Source organism: Agelaius tricolor, unplaced genomic scaffold (genome assembly GCF_023055355.1).
Source record: "Agelaius tricolor isolate 1412-34295 unplaced genomic scaffold, bAgeTri1.0.p SCAF_4, whole genome shotgun sequence".
Lineage (NCBI taxonomy): Eukaryota > Metazoa > Chordata > Aves > Passeriformes > Icteridae > Agelaius > Agelaius tricolor.
Genome location: NW_027269264.1, coordinates 31,336,223 through 31,353,891, shown reverse-complemented (window position 1 = coordinate 31,353,891; position 17,669 = coordinate 31,336,223). Strand labels below are relative to the sequence as shown.

Here is a 17,669-nt window from a genome sequence, read left to right as displayed (position 1 = left end):
TATCCTAGAAGTTTTCAAAAAGGTAGAAACTTTGTACAAACAAAGTTTACAAATACCAAAGTCCTGCTCATTCTCCATTTTTCTGTAGGAGTAGAACACAAATTCATAGAACCTGACCTTACAGTTCAATCAATACAAATACTAGAACTGCTATAAAGTATCCTATATGACACTAACTTTTTTTTACCAGTTTTTACCGGTAAAACCTTTTGTTTACCAGTTTACCAGTTTTCAGTCCTTCACACTGACCAGTGCTTCACAAACTCAGTATTTTTATTAGCAATATTAGACTAAATATTACTAATTCTAAATATTACTAATATTAGTAATATTAGTAATATTTATCAGTAATATTAGACCATTGTATGTACATGTAATATGCCGAAAACAAGCAACCATCTAACACTACCAACTGTCATCTTGTACCTGAAAAAGTGAAATACAGAAATAGCAAGGAACAAGTCATATAAATGACATGTATTAGCATCTGTCATCATGAAAGAAAATATAAATCAAACAATTATCCTTTGTATTTCACAAAGGAAAATAGTCTTTCACTCAGAAATCTTACAAAAGAGTTATAGACAAATCTCCTACAAAGTGTAGCTAAGATCAGTCATCGTACTATAGTAATGGAACTACAAGGCACTACAACTGAGTCTACACAACAGGAAAAAATATAACTGAAATGTATGAGACTGCGAAACACATATATGAAAATGCACTGGAATTTAAGAACTTAACAAATGCTGAAGAGTTTAATTTAGAGAGAAGTGCTCTGCCAGCACAGAAATGAATGGCACTGTTTAATAAAATATGTCTTGTTCTCTTATTACTGATTTGGAAAATGGAAAGTCAGATTTTAATGAAAAACATCAAATATCATCCAGAATACCCATCACCGGACAGCTAATTTCTGTGTTTTCTGGAAAAGTCTTAGACAGTTATCGTGGCTTTCACACTGAATCTCCATTTTCTACCTCCATACTTTTCCTTTTTAGCTCCCCATTTTCTTCTGCCTCCATTTCTTCTAAAGCTCATGGGTGCTGCATAGGAGTAACCACCTCATGTAACAGAACAGTGCATTGTGCTGGCTGCTACACAAATCTTCTTCCTTCCCTGTCAAATTTAGATTATGAGTTATTGATTGTCATATCACAAAAACTTTCATGACATTGTGCATATATCTGCACGCATTGAAGTCTAGAAGTGCAAAGAACAGCGCTTTTCATATTTACATTTGTATTGTATTTACTTGGACATCCAAACAGATGAAGAAATTATATAGTCAATAATTTCAGAAACATATGCATTATTTAAAGGAAAAAATGTAAATATTCAATAACATAAAGCAAATTTCTGTAAGCTACTGCATGAATTATATAATAAATAACAGCTAGAATCATGTATGAGTACTATCAGAGCTTGTCAGATGCTCTAGTTAAGGAACAGATCCTGAAAATAGCTTGCTTTTCCCTGGTTATTTTAATTCCAGCAAAATAAAATTGATAAAAGCAGAGCCAAAGTTCCTTTAGCAGTCTTGCACAAAACCAAGTTCTTCATTATATTGTAAAGAATTATTATTAGGATTTTTTTTTTCAATCTTAAAATTAACAGCCACATACCTGTTGCTGAACTGGTACTTGCTGTACTACCTGTGTGGGAACTGCTGCCTGGCCAGCCACAGATGTCTGTAAAGTCACAGTTGAACCTGTATCCGCCCCAGTCTCTGATGTCTGCATTGTGATCTCTGAATAAAATTAAAATATAAAATCCAAAAGTTAGTGCATAAATGTTTTTATTTTGCCACTTACATTAGCACACTAATTTGTCCCTTATTTCTATTAATATTTTAAAATTAGCTAATACTAATCTTGTTATGAGCCCAAAGATTTTTTTTCCCCTACTAGCACAAGTGTTTGTATAAATAGAGTTTTATGGTTTTTTATCTTACTTATATTTCAAATATCTTTTGCTTACATATGAAGAAATGTGTCACTTATCTGAGCTTTGTCCCTTTAGGAATAACTTAAAAATCAGCAGCAGATCTTCTCTCAGCTTGTAAATAACTGGTCAGCATTCAAAACCATTTTTTCTCTGTCTTACTGAATTACACTAAAATCTCTATACATTCAAATTCAAAGCTGAACTTGAAGCAGGCCACAGAACAAAGGCCTCTACTTTGGAAAGTAACCTTTGAAAAGCATTTAATGAGTCACAGTGAAAAAAACACTCAAATAACCTTCTTCAGTAGAAAGCATTAAAGCAATTATTAAGAAATTTTTTTTACTCTAAAACCATTTAGAAATATATAAATGGTAGACAAATGCCTATGATCATGACCCTGATGTTTTAAGGAAACAACAAAATTTGGGTAGAATAAAGAAATGGTTCAAGAATCAAGGAAAATGCCTGACAAAGAAAACTTATCAGAAAGACAACCAAGAATGATGTCTTCATATGAAACATAGATTGTGAGCTGCAGATTCCTCAAATTTGCACAGCCAAAATGACAATTTAATGATGACAAACCAAAACGAATTCAAAATTGTGAATCAGTCTTTTATTTCCTTTTCTTTGTAAATTTTTTAAAGCAGTAGATTAACCAGTGAAACTAATAAACAGATGAGGCAGGTTCTTCTTCACCTGGTACCTTCAAAACAGAAGAGTGTATGTGTCTGTGAACAATTACGGTGAACAAACACAAATTACTAGTCTGTAATCCAAATGTTCTGTGAAAACTTTTACTGCCCTCAGTCTCTATTAATCTACATTAGCTACAAAATACTTGGGCAATCTGAGAACCACTGTCACTAAAAATTAGTAGCTTTATCATGCATAATAGAAGAGATTTATATGGGAAAAAAATTATACATACTTAGAATGACCTATGCAAATGATTTTTTTCAGTTCAACTCATGAAATCCAGATGGCTGACACTGAAGAAACTTTAATCCCTACCACCACCACCAAATAACTAGCTCCTCCAAAAACTCAACAATTTTTTTTTTTAGACAAAACTGTTACAAAAATATTGAGGGACATACCACTAGATAACAGGAGGAATTAATTACTATATGAAAAAAAAATTCATTGTTCTTCTTGCAGAACCAGGTGTCAACATCAAACTTTCCTTTCAAGGCTGGGTTCCACAGCAGTTTAAGCTGATTTAAGACTGGGTTTCTGCAGTTCGTCCCTCCAACTGTCTCTAGTTCACTTTGCATTCAAATGTAGCCACTGCAAAGCAGGAAACAGGTATGTAAATTTGGTATGAGGTCAGGCAATAGGGCAAGGATCTTGCCAGTTGGGACCATTCTTGGTTTAAACTCCAGGAAACCATGCCTATGGAACACCTGATTGATTTAAATGCGTCTTCTTAAATACTCAGAAAGACTGATAAATTCTTGATCAAACTAATTTCAGATGAATCAACAGACTCTCAGAGTCTCACATTAACTGAACCCTGTACTTTTAAGCAGGGGATGCACTTCAGGACCCAGCACACCTGACAAAAATCAGCATACAAAAGAATAAAGAAGTAGAACTTCAGATTACATTTATATGTTAAAATCTTAACAATTAAAATGGATGTTCACACAATAAATATGGAGGAGTCGGAAGCCTCCATGCTGCTAGAAAGTTACGACCTAGGTGTGATTACTCAAACTTGCTGAGATGAACCCCACGCCTGTAGTGCAGGCTGCTCAGAAAGAACAGGTGAGGAAGGAGAGATGGGTATTATATATTGTGTTTGTCTGGCAAGGCTTGGGTAGGTAGCATGCAAGGGGGACTACATGGGTGGCTTCTCTGAGGAGCTGCCAGAAGCTTCCCCTGTGTCTGATGAAGACAGTGCCAGCTGGATCCAAGATGGAACTATTGCTGACCAAAGCTGAGCCCTGAGCCCATCAGTGACAGTGGTAGTTCCTCTACTTTTTTCCCCCCTTCTTCAATAACATATTGAAGAAGGGGGAAAAAACTTACTGGGCAGAAGGACATTGCAATCACAGAAAAAAGGAGTGAGAGTATGTGAGAGAACCTGTAGACATGTCAATGGAAGAGCAGGCTTCAGAAGGTATCTGAGCTGAGATAGAAGCAGGTTTGCTGGCAGGACCCATGACCCCAGGGGAAAGTAATGCTGGAGCAGCCTGGCCCTGAAGGGCTGCACCCCATGTGAGGGACCTATGCCGGAGCAGTTTAAGAACTGTAGCCCACAGGAATGACTCACAGAGAAATACATGGAGGACTATCTCCTGTGTGAGGGTCCCTACACAGGAGCTGAGGAAAAGTGTGAGGGAGGAGTTCACCCCCTGAGAAGGAAACAGCCACAGAAAAAATGTGTGAAGAACTGATGGTAATCTCCATTCTGAATTCCCCTGCACTGCTGGAAGGGAGGAGGTAGAGAATCAAGAATAAAGTAAAGCCTGGGAGGAAGTGGAGAGTGAGGGGAAGGTTTTTGAAGATTTAGGTTTATTTCTTACTATTCTGCACTGATCTGATTGGCAATAAATTCAAATAATTTTCCTCAAGTTGAATCTGTTTTCACTGTCATGGTAATTGGTGAGTGATCCTTCCCTGTTGCTATCTTCCTCAATGAGCTTTTAGTCACATTTTCTCTCACTTGTCCAGCTGAGGACTGGAGGAGTTACAGAGTGGTTTTGGCAAGCACCTGGCATTCAGCCAGGACTGCTTCATTGTTCTGGTTTAAGTCTCTATCCTAAACACAAAATTTTATTATAGTTCAGTACACTGTAAACATTTTTCCCCCTAGGTGCCATACGATATGGTCTGACAGTCAACCAAAGCAGCTTCTTATTTACTGGAAGTTTTTCTAGCATCACATCAATGATGCAGTCAGTGTAATTCCTTTACATTGCATCAGTATTGAGAACACACTGCTGGTTTTGGCTAGGGTAAAATCAACCTTCTTCATAGAAGCTGGCACTGGGCTGTGCTGAACAGAGGGTTGATAATACAGAGATAATTTTGTTACTGCTGAGCAGGGCTTGCACAGAGCCAAGGCCTTTTCTGCTTTTGGCAATGCCACACTGGGGAGGAGAGTGGGGGTGCTCAGGAGGTCAGAAGGAGATGCAGCCAGGACAAGTGAACCAAACTGACCAAAGGGATAATCCAGACCATGTGACATCATGCTCAGTGTGTATGTGTGATGGAGCCCTGCTCTCCTGGAGCTGGCTGAACACCTGTCTGTCCATGGGAAGCACTGAATTAATTCCATGTTTTACTTTCTCTTGTGTTTGGCTTCTGCTCTCCCTTTTAAACTGTTTTTATCTCAACCCCTGAGCTCTTCAGCTTTTACCCTTCTGATTCTCTCCCCAACCCCACCAGTGGGAGAACAAGTGGCTGCAGGGGCTTGGCCGATGGCTACGATTAAGGCCAAAGAAATAATCTAAACGCAGACTCTCACATTTTTTCACTGATACTCCACCTAAGTAAAGGAAGTGAATATTAGAGCAGAAAAGACGTCATCCTTGCCTAATTGGACTGTCAGGTGTATGACAAACAACAGATGAATGTTTGGCAAGGTCCTTTTTATTCTGCCTAATTAAGCAGTTGGACACACCCATCTGTTAATGGTATTGCTTTGTATAGCCAGTGCTTGTTGCACGATGTGAATATAACCTAAAAAGGCCGCATTCTGAAAGAAGACTAATTATCCCATCCAAGTGGGAAAAGATACTGTCAGGACCCAGCTGCTGAATGCAACAAGGTTAGTATTTCCTCAGTATAATAAGCAGAACTTAGGCAAAGCTGAAAATTATTCCTTTCCTATATATTCTGTACCGTTTCATGTTGTCTGTTAAATTTCTTAAAGATTTTTTAATATACCCAAATTCTCAGTTGGAATCCTTCTGTTTTTGAGACTTGAAATATGAAGACAGAATGATTTAAGAGTATAACTTGTTCTAATACTTATCAAAAGGGATTGTTAAAATGTGTCAGATTATGGTTTATTCTGTTCTTGGACTACTTCACACTGAACTAATTTACTTTTTTAAGTGACCAGAGTTTGCAAAGTTTTGTTCAACTACATATGCTTTCTTGTCTAGATCAAATAATGTAGCAGGTTTTAATTCAATGCAGAAAATGAAAGCCTATAATTTACTTTCAAGTGCAGCAGGAATTTTCTTTTTTCTCCTCTAGAAGCCTAAACAAAACATCACAGAAGATAAACTGAACTAGATCTCATAATCACATGCAGTAATGGTAAGCTTTTAATAGTCAGAATAAACAGCTAATCTCAAAATCTTATCTGTTTATAATGATGAATAGCCAATATACTAATTAAGAATTTGCAGCAACATAATGTGTTTCACTATAAAGGAAAACTCAAAACATTGTTTCAGCAATTAATACAGAATGCTTGGCTCCTGAACAAGAGTATAAATGGAAACAGTTTTCAGTAATATACTAGTTTCACATAAGCATTCCTTTTCAATTTTTGTATAAACAAAAATTTTACGAATAATTGACTTCATAACTGTGTTGTGTTACCCCAGAGCAGAAGACAGATTACACAAGCTATTCACAGAGGATGAACAGAATATTACAATAGTTTCTAGATACTAATGTAATTTCATGTTAGAACCCCAGTGTCTTACTAAAACACTATTTGATTGTTTGTCTTCTCCGAAGGTTCTTGAGAATACCAAAGTAGGCAGCTGGACTCTACCTGGTATTGGTACTAGTTGCTAAATACTGCAGTTAGTAATACAAATTTCCTTACTCTTTTTTCAGCTTGTCACAGATTTATGGAGGAGTAACAGTTAACTGAATGGCACAGAATGAAGTTTAGAACCTGCCTCTCTGAATTTACAGAACTACTTCTGAGTAGTAAAACCCTGTAAAAGAGTAACAAACAGAAGTGTGAGATACAGAGATGCACACGGGAAGAGACCTGTGCAAGTAGAAACTCCTGGTAACTCCTTCAAAGAAAGTTCATAATATAAAAAAGCATTGTCTTGATGATCAGTTGCTTACTAAATCCCTAAGAATGGTACAGTACTAGCCAACAACAGTCATAATGAAATCCCATATTGCCAGGAGATCACAGCACATGGGTGCTTAGATAGAATGACTACTTCATGACACTCTCACTTTGATCTACCTACTAATTTTACCTTCAAAAGCATCAAAATTGTATCTATCTTCTCTTGCTCGAAAATTAATCAGTATTACACAGCAGCCTTACCCATTAGTACACACTAGCACCAAGATTACATTTACTTACAGGCGAAAGCTTCTCAAAATTTTTGTTGTGAGAAAACTAGCAAGCCATCAAACAATTACACTTATGCTATTCTAAAGCATTAGTTTGTCCACTAGAGAGTCTGTGAGTAGAAAAGTCCAAGAGGTGTTTTCCTTCATCCTGGGTGAAAGGGTGTTAGGAAGAGGGCACCGATATTGCATGTCAACACTTGATTATAGAACCGGCATTAGCAACAGGACTTTGTTTTTTTAATGACTATAGAGCCTTCTCTGAGGTTAACAGCTTGGGAGACCTGGGATGAGCCTCATTAATTGGGGCAGAGATATTTCTGCCAGCATGATAGCTGACCTGGTAGGAAGGGACTGGAGCAAGGAGAGGTATGGGGAAGAAAATATTTTCCAGCAGCCCAGTGAAGGAGTGGTGGACAAGTTCGACAAGCAAAGGCCTGGGGTGATATGAATGAAAGGCAACACATAGTCAAATAATGAGGCTTAAGCAGGGTCACCTCTAGCATGTGCATATGAGCAAGGAAGTAGCTTAGAGGCATGTTTATGAGGAAGTCACACAGATCGTCTTTCAGAAATCAGCATGCTGAAGTGCCTGTCTGAAGAGCTCATATGTGAAGGCATATACAATGGCCCCACACTCAGCATGGTGAATAAAAACGAGGAATAGAGACCTCTGTGCACTTGCAGAACTATCACCTAGCTAGATGACAGCCATGTGCTGGGACAGCAAACATGACTGAATGGCAGCAATGGAGGGACATTAGCTATCTAACCTTACAGCTTTTTTTTTCAGAAGTAAAAATGTCTTCGGGAATCTAGGATGAAGTTCACAGGAACTTCTTTGTTGGGATGGTATTTTGTAGTGTTTAACCAGAAACAAGTTTTGATAAAGAATTTTATTACAGAACATTTTTACAAGTTTAGTGTGCTTTCTAAGTTGCTATTTACACTGCTAAGTCTAGTATATTATGGTTTTTAATTCACACTTAATGAAGCATTATCCATCTTTAGTAGTACTCAGGTACTTTTCAGATACTGAGGCATCTGTCTTTATTATATTAGCATAATTGTCATGAGCTGGAATGAGCATGTTCACAATCTCCCAAAAATATCTCTATGCAGAATAATAGTTACAATATCAAATGAAATTTCTAGCTTGAGCCAAGATCTTATTCTAGGGCACTAATGATAACAGCAGAATTAATTATAAAGTCTAACATGTATAATGCTACTTCTTCACACCTTTCAAAATTATTGACAACAAAATGTATTTTGATTACTTTCTGAGGAAGAACATGAAAGCAGGAGAACCACCTGAACAAAACAGCTTTTTTTGTATCTGCATAACTTATACAGTTATGGAGAAAGGAGATCTCTAGGTTATTTAAGAAGTGAGTTACAGGTGTTTGGGTGGGTTTTTTTCTTCTAGTATGATACTGTGCTGCAGTCCTTTCATCAAAAGATTGAGTATGTACCTAATAATAATAATATAAAGGGAGAAAAAGTAATGTCAAAATGGAGACTATATTTATTTGGACCACTCAGTAGATCAAAACATAAAATGAAAAAGTGAAAACATTATAGCTGGAAAAATCTACTTTATTAACAGAATGAGCAGTATTAGAAGAAATAGCTTATGTTCTCCATGTGTCACCTCTGTGTCACAAATTTTCTGTTTGTGATTCTTACTATTGGACTTTCACCAAATGACAGAACAGTCCCAGAGAACTGGAAGGGACCTGCTCAAGCAGTGCTACCCTACCTACCTTCTACTCAGGACCACGTCCAGGTGACTTTGAATACAGCCAAGAATAGGAACTCCGCAGCCTCTATGCACAGCCTGTGCCCATCTTTGGTCAGCCTCACAGAAAAAACCTTGGTTCAGGTTGAGAGAGGACCACCTCTTGTACCTACACTGGGCACCACTGAAAAGAGTCAGATCTGCTTTAACCCATGTCATAACCTAACACTTAAAAGTAATGGTATTATTAATACACTGGCAACTTTCAAATGCTTCAGAGTTAGCCATTTCCTCACCAAGTACAAGAAGAAGGAAAAAATTCATGCCACAATTATTGCCCCAATGGCTGTATTGATAATTTTTTCCCTCACCCATCACCTTAGCAGTAGCTAAACAGATGGTGAGACAGGTGACAACATACAGTTCCCCTATGAATGGGGACAGGGGGATACCAATTAAGAAAAAAAAGGAAAAAAGAAGAGAAAAAAAAAAAGAGAATGTAGAGGGAGAGACATATGTTTCACCCAATAACAGCCTACCACATCATATCATCATATTTAGGTTATCACCAATATCATTTGCCAAACTAGAATTTACAGTCACTGGATATGAAAGAAGGCTTAGGATAAAAACTGATGAAAGCTCTTAATGGGCTATTTAGAGTAGTCTAGAAACTAATAGTGGTTCAATATTAAAATATCTTTAAATTTTGGAAAATGTACAGAATAAAAGGTTCAACAGAATGATCCTGTCTTGCTACATCATATTAGAGAACAACAGTTCTAATGCCAGATTGTGCATCTACGGAAAAAGAAAATGAAGAGAGGCATCTTTTCCCTTTTTCTGAACTACAGCAAAGTTTGCTTCAAAATCCATATATCACAAAATTATTAGATTCCAAATAGGTAAAGTTTTGGTAGTTTTACTTAGGATGCATAAATCTTAATATTTCAGTTTTTGAGAAGCTGAAGCAGTTCAAAACATTGGAAACAGCGTTACAGGCTCACACATACTTGACATGATTTTAAGCAGACAGTATGGATACTGATACAATCCTAATCCCCACAATACTTAAGTGCCTAGTATACATACCACAGTAAGCAGATAACTATGTGATGGCACCCTGTGTATACAACACCTTTGAGTAAGATGAAATTTTGTATTTTTGCTGGAAGTATTGCATTACAGTACAATTAAAATTTTAAATTATTTTAACAGAAAGTGTTTTGATAGTAGAGCACAACAAAACTAAACTTATGCTAGAAAAATTTACTAATATGTATATGTTAAGTAGATGTTTAAATTAAAAAAGGTATCACATTGTCTGGCAGTACTATACCAAGTTTTGGACATATATTCTCTGCAGCTCCTGTTTCTACTGTGTGATACTCTTCTCTTTACTAAGATATAGAATACTGTTCTGAGATTTGAGAATCCTAGTGAAAAATACTGTTGACACACTGAAAGTTATTTGGAGACATATATTCTAAACATCTCAGGTTTAGGCTCTGAAAAATGATGATAAATTACCACAGAATTGTAGAATCATTAATACTGGAAAATATATCCAAAATCAAGTCTGACCTTCAATCGAACACCACCATGGCCACTAAACCATAGCACAAAGTGCCAGGTCTGCTCATTGTTTGAACACTCCCAGGGATAGTGACTCTACCAGTGACCTGGGCAGCCCATTCCAATGCTTAACCACAGTCAAAAAATGTTTCCTAATATGAAATCTGAACCTCTCTAGGCCACTTGAGGCAGTTTCCCCTTGTCCAGTCACTTTTTTCCTGGGAGAAGATGCTGCCCCCATCTTGCACTGTCTCCTTTCAGGCAGTCATAGACAGTGGTAAGGTTCCCCTGAGCCTCCTTTTCTCCAGGCTGAGTATCTCCACCTCCCTCAGCTGCTCTTCATAGGACTTGTACTCCAGACCCTTCCCCAAGCTACACTGCCCTTCTCTGGACACACTCCAGCACCTCAATGTTCTTATATTGAAAGGCCCAAAACTGAAGGATTTGAGTTGTGGCCTCATCAGTTCTGAGTATGGGGGGACAATCCCTGCCCTGCTCCTGTTGGCCACACTGTTGCTGATTCAAGTCACAATGGCTTTCTTGACCAGATGTGAAATCCATTTGGTTACTACCTACAGAAGCTACAGCTTCTTTTATCTATGAAAGCACAAGGAACAAGACTTCAACAAGAATATTATAACTCTGCCACTAGGAAGGACTAGATTGCCTTAAAACAAAGAAGCAAGCTAGCTAAGACAAATCTTTTCTATGTTGATGAGGGAAAGATGCAAATAGTCTTAGAGCTGGGATATTGGCAGGATTACTTCAGGGATATCTATATGTAATCTACTTAAACAATGAACAGAATGGATAAAATCTCACCAGTTTCTCCCATTCCTGTCTTTCTCAACCTGCAATTTTATTTTGTAAGAGAAGGATATATATCATGCATGTCAAGAGACAAGTTAGTGACTATTTTACTTTGCTAATGACTGAGACATCATCTGAGGCATATCTTTCCTTGGATCTTTCCTTCCCTGTACCGAGATGGTCTATTTGTGAAACATACCATTTTATTCTTGCTCTGAGACATTACCTTGCTTGCTTAAAGCAGAAAAATGAATAAATTCTTATTCACCTTATACCCAGACACCTAAAAAGAATGACTTAGAAATCACAAGTACAGTATTTTATCATATTGGCTTGTATGCCAGTCTGCAACTACTTGCAAGAAACAGATGAATGGAAAGATGTCTGAAAATAGGTATCAACCCTCAGAAGAAACCTGAAGACCAGTGTATTTGATTAGTGCTTGATTCTTAGCTTGTAATAGACTAGAAGTAGAGCATAAAAAATGTGTGCCTGGAATTTGGAGATTTGATCAGTTTCTCTCAGAATATTACAACAGTCCCAATTATCTAGAAATAATAGCTGCAATAATTCACACCTTAGCTGCAACTGGGACTCTGCTTGGTATGGTTCAACTCACATAAAGTGGAGAAGAAAGTGCTGGAAATGCAAGATAATTCTGAAATACAATACAATTAGAAAATAATTAAGATGTCAACAGCAGGGAATGTAGAAGATGATAAGGAAACAGAGTGTCCAGATGAACTTCATCATTCTCATTTACATCTGTCATTCTGCACCTAGCAGCTGTGTAGCCAAACAAGCCTTGCTTATCCTTATACCTTTTTCCCAAATTACCCTCTTATCCTAAATTATTCTTACTCGTGCTTTTGTTCCTACTGAAAGAGGATTAATTGAAGAAAAAAGAAAGAAATGAAAAAGAAAAAAAAAAAAAGAAAAAAAGAAGTCTCTGGTCATGATGTAATTTTGGCGGAATAGAGTTAATTTTCTTCACGGTTGTTGGAGTGGGACTACGTGTTGGATTTGTGCTGAACACAGGGTTGATAAAATACAGCTGCTTTTGTTATTGCTGAGCAAGCTACTTACAAAAAGAGCCAAGGCCTTTTTTGCTTTTGACACTACCATGCTGGTGAGGGACTAGGGGTGCACAGGAGGTTGGGAGGAGACATGGCTGCAACATCAGCATGTAAAATGGGGGGGGAAGAAGGAGGAAGAGACGGATATTTGGAACAACGATATTTGCCTTCCCACATCACCATTATGTGTGATGAGGCCTGTCCTCCTGGAGATGGCTGAACACCTGCCTGCCCATGGGATGCACTGAATTAATTCCTTGGTTTTTTATTCTGCTTATGTGTGTGGCTTTTGCTTTCCCTATTAAACTGTTTTTATCTCAACCCATGAGTCTTCTCACTTTTCTAATTTTCTTCCCAATCCCAGCGGCAGGGAAGTGAGTGAATGGCTGCATGGGGCTTAGCTGGCAGCTGGGGTTAATTCATAAGAGTCCTTTTTGGTAGCCAATGTGAAGCACAAAGAGTTCAACATAACATCAGATTTGACTCAAATGTACTAGACCAAATTTATAGCTAATGCCACTTAGCTAGTAAAGAGCAGTCTCCTGTGCTTGCCATGGAGCTTGCTTGCCTGACTGAATACTAGAGTCTAGTGCTCATTAGTGGCCACCTGTTGTCTTTGCTGCTCGCTGCAGTGCTGTGCTGCTGATCACCTCACTGTGTTGTGCCTGAGAGCATTTTAAAAAAAGCCATGGCAAAGTGCCTGGGCTGGCAGGTGGCCAGGGCATTGTGGCAGTTTTATGTGATGCTGTACTGGAGAGGCTGCAACACCAGTGTGAACTTGAGTAGAAGGATGAGTCCATGCAGGGGCAGGTATCCACTTTCAGTCCATGGAGGACCCCACGGTGGAGTAGCTGGATAACCGAAAGCAGCTGGGACCCCGCAATATGCTCATGCTGGAGCAGGTTCCTTGCAGGACCTGTGAATGCATGGAGACAGAAGCCCACCCTGGAGCAGGTTTGCTGGCAGGACTTGTGACCCTGTAAGGGATCCATGCTGGAGCACGCTGTTTCTGAAGGACTGCACCTTGTGGAAGGGACTCAGGCTGGAGCAGGTCATGAAGAGCTGCAATCTGTGACAAGGACCCATGCTGAAAAAGTTCATAGAGAACTGTCTCCTGTGGGTGGTACCCCATGATGGGTAAGATATTCCCCAGCAGCCTGTTTTGCTGAAGACCATGGTGGGACATGCTGTCTCTCTGCAGCCCAGGGAGGGTTCATGGTGGACCACAGCAGGAAATCCTTGCTGGTAGGCAGGGTAGAAACAAATGAAGGAGTTCATTGCAATGTTGAGCCACAAACCTGGCCCAAAAGGATGAGGGACAGAGCTCATAATTGATATACCTTTAAACTGTTGCTGTAAGCCATGATTTGAGTTGCATCTTACAGGAATTACCATGACACTAACAACCCAAACCAATGGAAGAGAAGAAGGAGCTCCAGTGCAGCAGGGACCTGACCTGAGCTGGCTTTGGTGCCCAGTTACTCCATGCAACACACCACTCCCCCTGTCCCAAATGACCACCAGAACCGACGGAGCCCAAAGTCACAGACTAAATAAACTCAATGGACCTTTTGCAGACATTTTATGAACATCTTGCTGAGGTGGTTCTCAGACTAAGGGAATGCTATCTGTGTATTATATCAAACTGAAAATTATTACATCAAATGGAAAGTGGGTTGTAGTTAATGAGATCATACCGAGTAGTATGGCACCCGAGCATGATGTAAATGCCAGGAAATAAGGGCCGGAATGTGCTGGGTTCAGCTGGGGTAGAGGTAATTTTCTTCATAGTGACTGGTATTGGATTGGGTTTTGAATTTGTGCTGAACGCAGGATTAATGATACAGAGATATTTTTCTTATTGCTGAACAGCGCTTGCACAGAACCAAGGCGTTTTATGCTTCTTGTACCACCTTACCAGTGAGTAGGCTGGGGTGTGCAAGAAGCTGTGAGGGGACACACTCAGGACAGCTGACCTCAACTGATCACAGGGATAACCCTTCTAATTCTCTCCCCCATCCTGCTGATGAGGAAGTGACTGAGCACCTGCATGGGATTTAGGTGCCAGATGAATTTAAACCATACTTAAACCTAAAAATATTCCAAAGAATAAAATGCAGTGCTTCTGTATTCTGTCAGAAGCACTGACAATGAAACCATGAAGAAAGAGCCAAGTTTTCTGAACGCTTCAGTGCAAAGCTTCTTTACTGATCACATTCAGCCATAAATTATGCAGAATGCTCTGGGCAAGGCATGCAAACTTTTCCTTAGCATCAGAGTAATTAACTCTGCCTTGAAGCCTCAGTCAGCCCTGAACATTGGCATAGCTTGCTCATCATGGTCTGCACAACACCAGGCAGATTTATCCTCTGAACTCCTTAAACTGAAAAAAATTTCTAAAGTTATTTCAAGGACATTAAACTTTCAGACCTAGAAACTGATAAAATAATTTACATGAAGGTGTGGAACCTGAAAATATGGAACTTACAATGGAAATTTTTTTTTAAAATTTAATATTTTTAATAACTTCAGGTCCTAGATCAACCACAAGTTGGTGGCTTAGTATTTCTGACTTACCAGAAGGCTTGTAGGCTCTTAAACCATCTGATATATTTTGTGTATCAATGGATAACATTCCTCTCTTTTCCTGAGACTACTTAAGAGTGTTCCTGTCTTGACAGCATTTGGTATAGTAGAACATCCATCTTTCAAAATACTTTGATAACTTTACTTTATATTGCAAAAAGAATCTGCAAGGACTAAACTGTTTAAAGAACAGAGAGTGGAATGTATTTTAATTTATATCTGCAATTTTTAAAAGGTAAAAATCCCAGCATATTATGTGCTCTCTATTTTAATAATAGTAGTAGAAAAAATATTCACATATATTTTATTTGTGCTGATAGCTTTAATTATGTATAACTTTAACTTGTTTCAGATGAGTCTTTCTGATCTCCCTAAACAACAATACACTGTAACACATATTAAGTGTTGACATGTTAAAAACTACTAAGTATTTAGACACAACTGGAGTAAAGAAAATGGGAACTGTAGATTGATATAACCTTTCAGTAAAGACAACCAACAGCAGATTTGACTGTAACAAGTGCCTCAGTTCCAGACTTTAGACGGGAGGTAATGAAATGCTCTCTCCATCTGAAATGCTCTATCCATCTATCCATCTTTGGATTCTACAGGTAAAAATAAAAAAAAAAAAAAAGAAGAAAAAAGAAATTAAGAAAAAAGCAATTATATTTGATGTGGACGGAAAGGCAGACCAGAAGATCAGAAAGGATTTGTTCAGCCTTAATAAAAGAAGTTTATAAAGTTCAGATACATATCATTTCCTGAACAAAGACCCACAGGTAAATTGCCTCCCTAATTTCATGACATGCCTTTATAACTTCAGAAACATCCAAATACTTTTAGTGGTTAATATGATCACCAGTGTTTCTCTGAGATAGCCTCTCCACACACTCAATCTTAGAAGTGGCCAACTTCCAGATGACTTGTGTTCTAAATGCTAAAGATGATGCTTATGCTGTAGCACAAATAAATCAGTAATCCAGTAGTTTTTCTAAGACAACCTAAACCTTCATTAAAAAAATAAAAAAATGAAGGCTTAAGCAGAGTGCTTGGATTTCTTAATTCAACCTAAAGAAAAACTAACAACCTTCTTCCCATAACTCATTTATCTCTTCTTAGAGAGATAATATTGAACATCTTGGGGAAAAAATCAAGTAAATCAGTAGTTACCAAATTATTAACCTATATTCAGCTTAACTAGACATTATTACCTACCGGTATCTTCCAGGCATCAAAAGTGCAAAGATTTTTATAGGAAAACTAGAATGTTTTAGTTTTTCACAGATAGGTTCACCTACATTTAAGAAGTCTGTACATAGAAAAGTGAAAAAAACATACTGACTGTCTGCAGCAACTGACAAATTGACTACAAGAAAGAATGGACTCAAATCAAACTAAGGTATTGACAGTATGGTTCCAGGTTCAACAGTCTACATCTGATCCACTGTCGTTGTACACAAAAGAATAGTGCAACCCAAAAACAATGCAAGCAGACTGGAAGATGAAGTTTAAAACACTATACATAAGAAAAAAGATGTAGGTTTTTGATGTAAGAAAATTTCCTATTAAGAATGAGCTTGGATCTGTACATCATCTTCACAAATAAGCAATCAAAAGACAGGTCTCAGATAAGAACAGAAATAAGAAACAAATTTCTCCACCAACTGACAGACGGAAATAGTAAGATTTAATTCATATGGTTGGTCAGGTGTAAGAAATAACATACTTCCTAGTTCACATAACTTTGGCTTACTAAGAATAAACTTCACCATACACAACATTATTATTTGCCTGGATTACAGCATGATACCTCCCCGTCTCCAGTTAAGAGACACAAAAATTATTTGTTCTTTCACTGCTCACATCCTTGTAGCATTACAGCAGTAGGCTTGTTATCCTTACTGAAAAAAAACTATTTAATACCTACTGCAGCTTTTCTTACAGCTTTTGTTTCTCAAGGCTTCATCCTATACTATGAGTCTTACTCATTTTGTAAAAATTACACTGGTGCTACAATGCTGGTTTCTTTTCACATGGAAAGAGAGGACCCTGATGCCAACACTTGGAACTTGCACCGTATAAACAAACATATACTGCCTTTAAATATAAAAAAGTTTTACTGCTATAGAGCTAATATTCCAAGTCTGTCTACAATTTCACAGCAAATAGTTCTTACCTTACCTGCAAAACAAATCAGTACTGATTTTTTTTTTTGGTAACTTTAGGAGAACAACTGTAGCATGAAGAGCTGAAAGCCTGAGCTACTCTCAACTATTCACTCATTTAGCATATGGAGAGACAAATATTACCAGCAGTTCTACTACAGTTCAACAAAGCAAGCAAAAACTATCAATCATAGTAAGGCAAGTTCCTTGACTGCAAAATAAACTTACCTGTCAGACCCCACAAAATTAGCTGTGTGTTTTAAACAAGTTTGCTGAAGTGTTACTGTTCACAGCACATATGCCAATGCAGCTATTATATTTACATTTAATATCTGACATGAATTGACAGGTATCACACTGACTACATCATGCTTAGATAAGTGCTGATTTTTTACTTCTGGTAAAGAGCAGCTTTCCTCTAATTCTGTACATTGTACTTCAAGTTTCTGATACCAAGCAGAAAAATGTGCCTACCTACTGCAA

The 17,669-nt window shown here is 37.9% G+C and overlaps 1 protein-coding gene across 4 annotated transcripts in view; it reads right to left on the bottom strand.

Annotated features, from left to right (window-relative positions):
• RFX3 (regulatory factor X3) overlaps positions 1 to 17,669 on the bottom strand; it is a 108,855-nt gene that overhangs the window by 55,940 nt on the left and 35,246 nt on the right. For 3 of the 4 annotated variants that reach the window (XM_071425114.1, XM_071425117.1, XM_071425116.1), the window contains exon 2: positions 1,626 to 1,750. In XM_071425114.1, coding sequence (XP_071281215.1) covers positions 1,626 to 1,742 — 117 coding nt within the window. In that variant the 5' untranslated portion in view covers positions 1,743 to 1,750. Of the gene's footprint in view, positions 1 to 1,625; positions 1,751 to 3,047; positions 3,238 to 17,669 lie in introns of all 4 variants that reach the window. The other variant, XM_071425115.1, reaches the window with a different exon arrangement.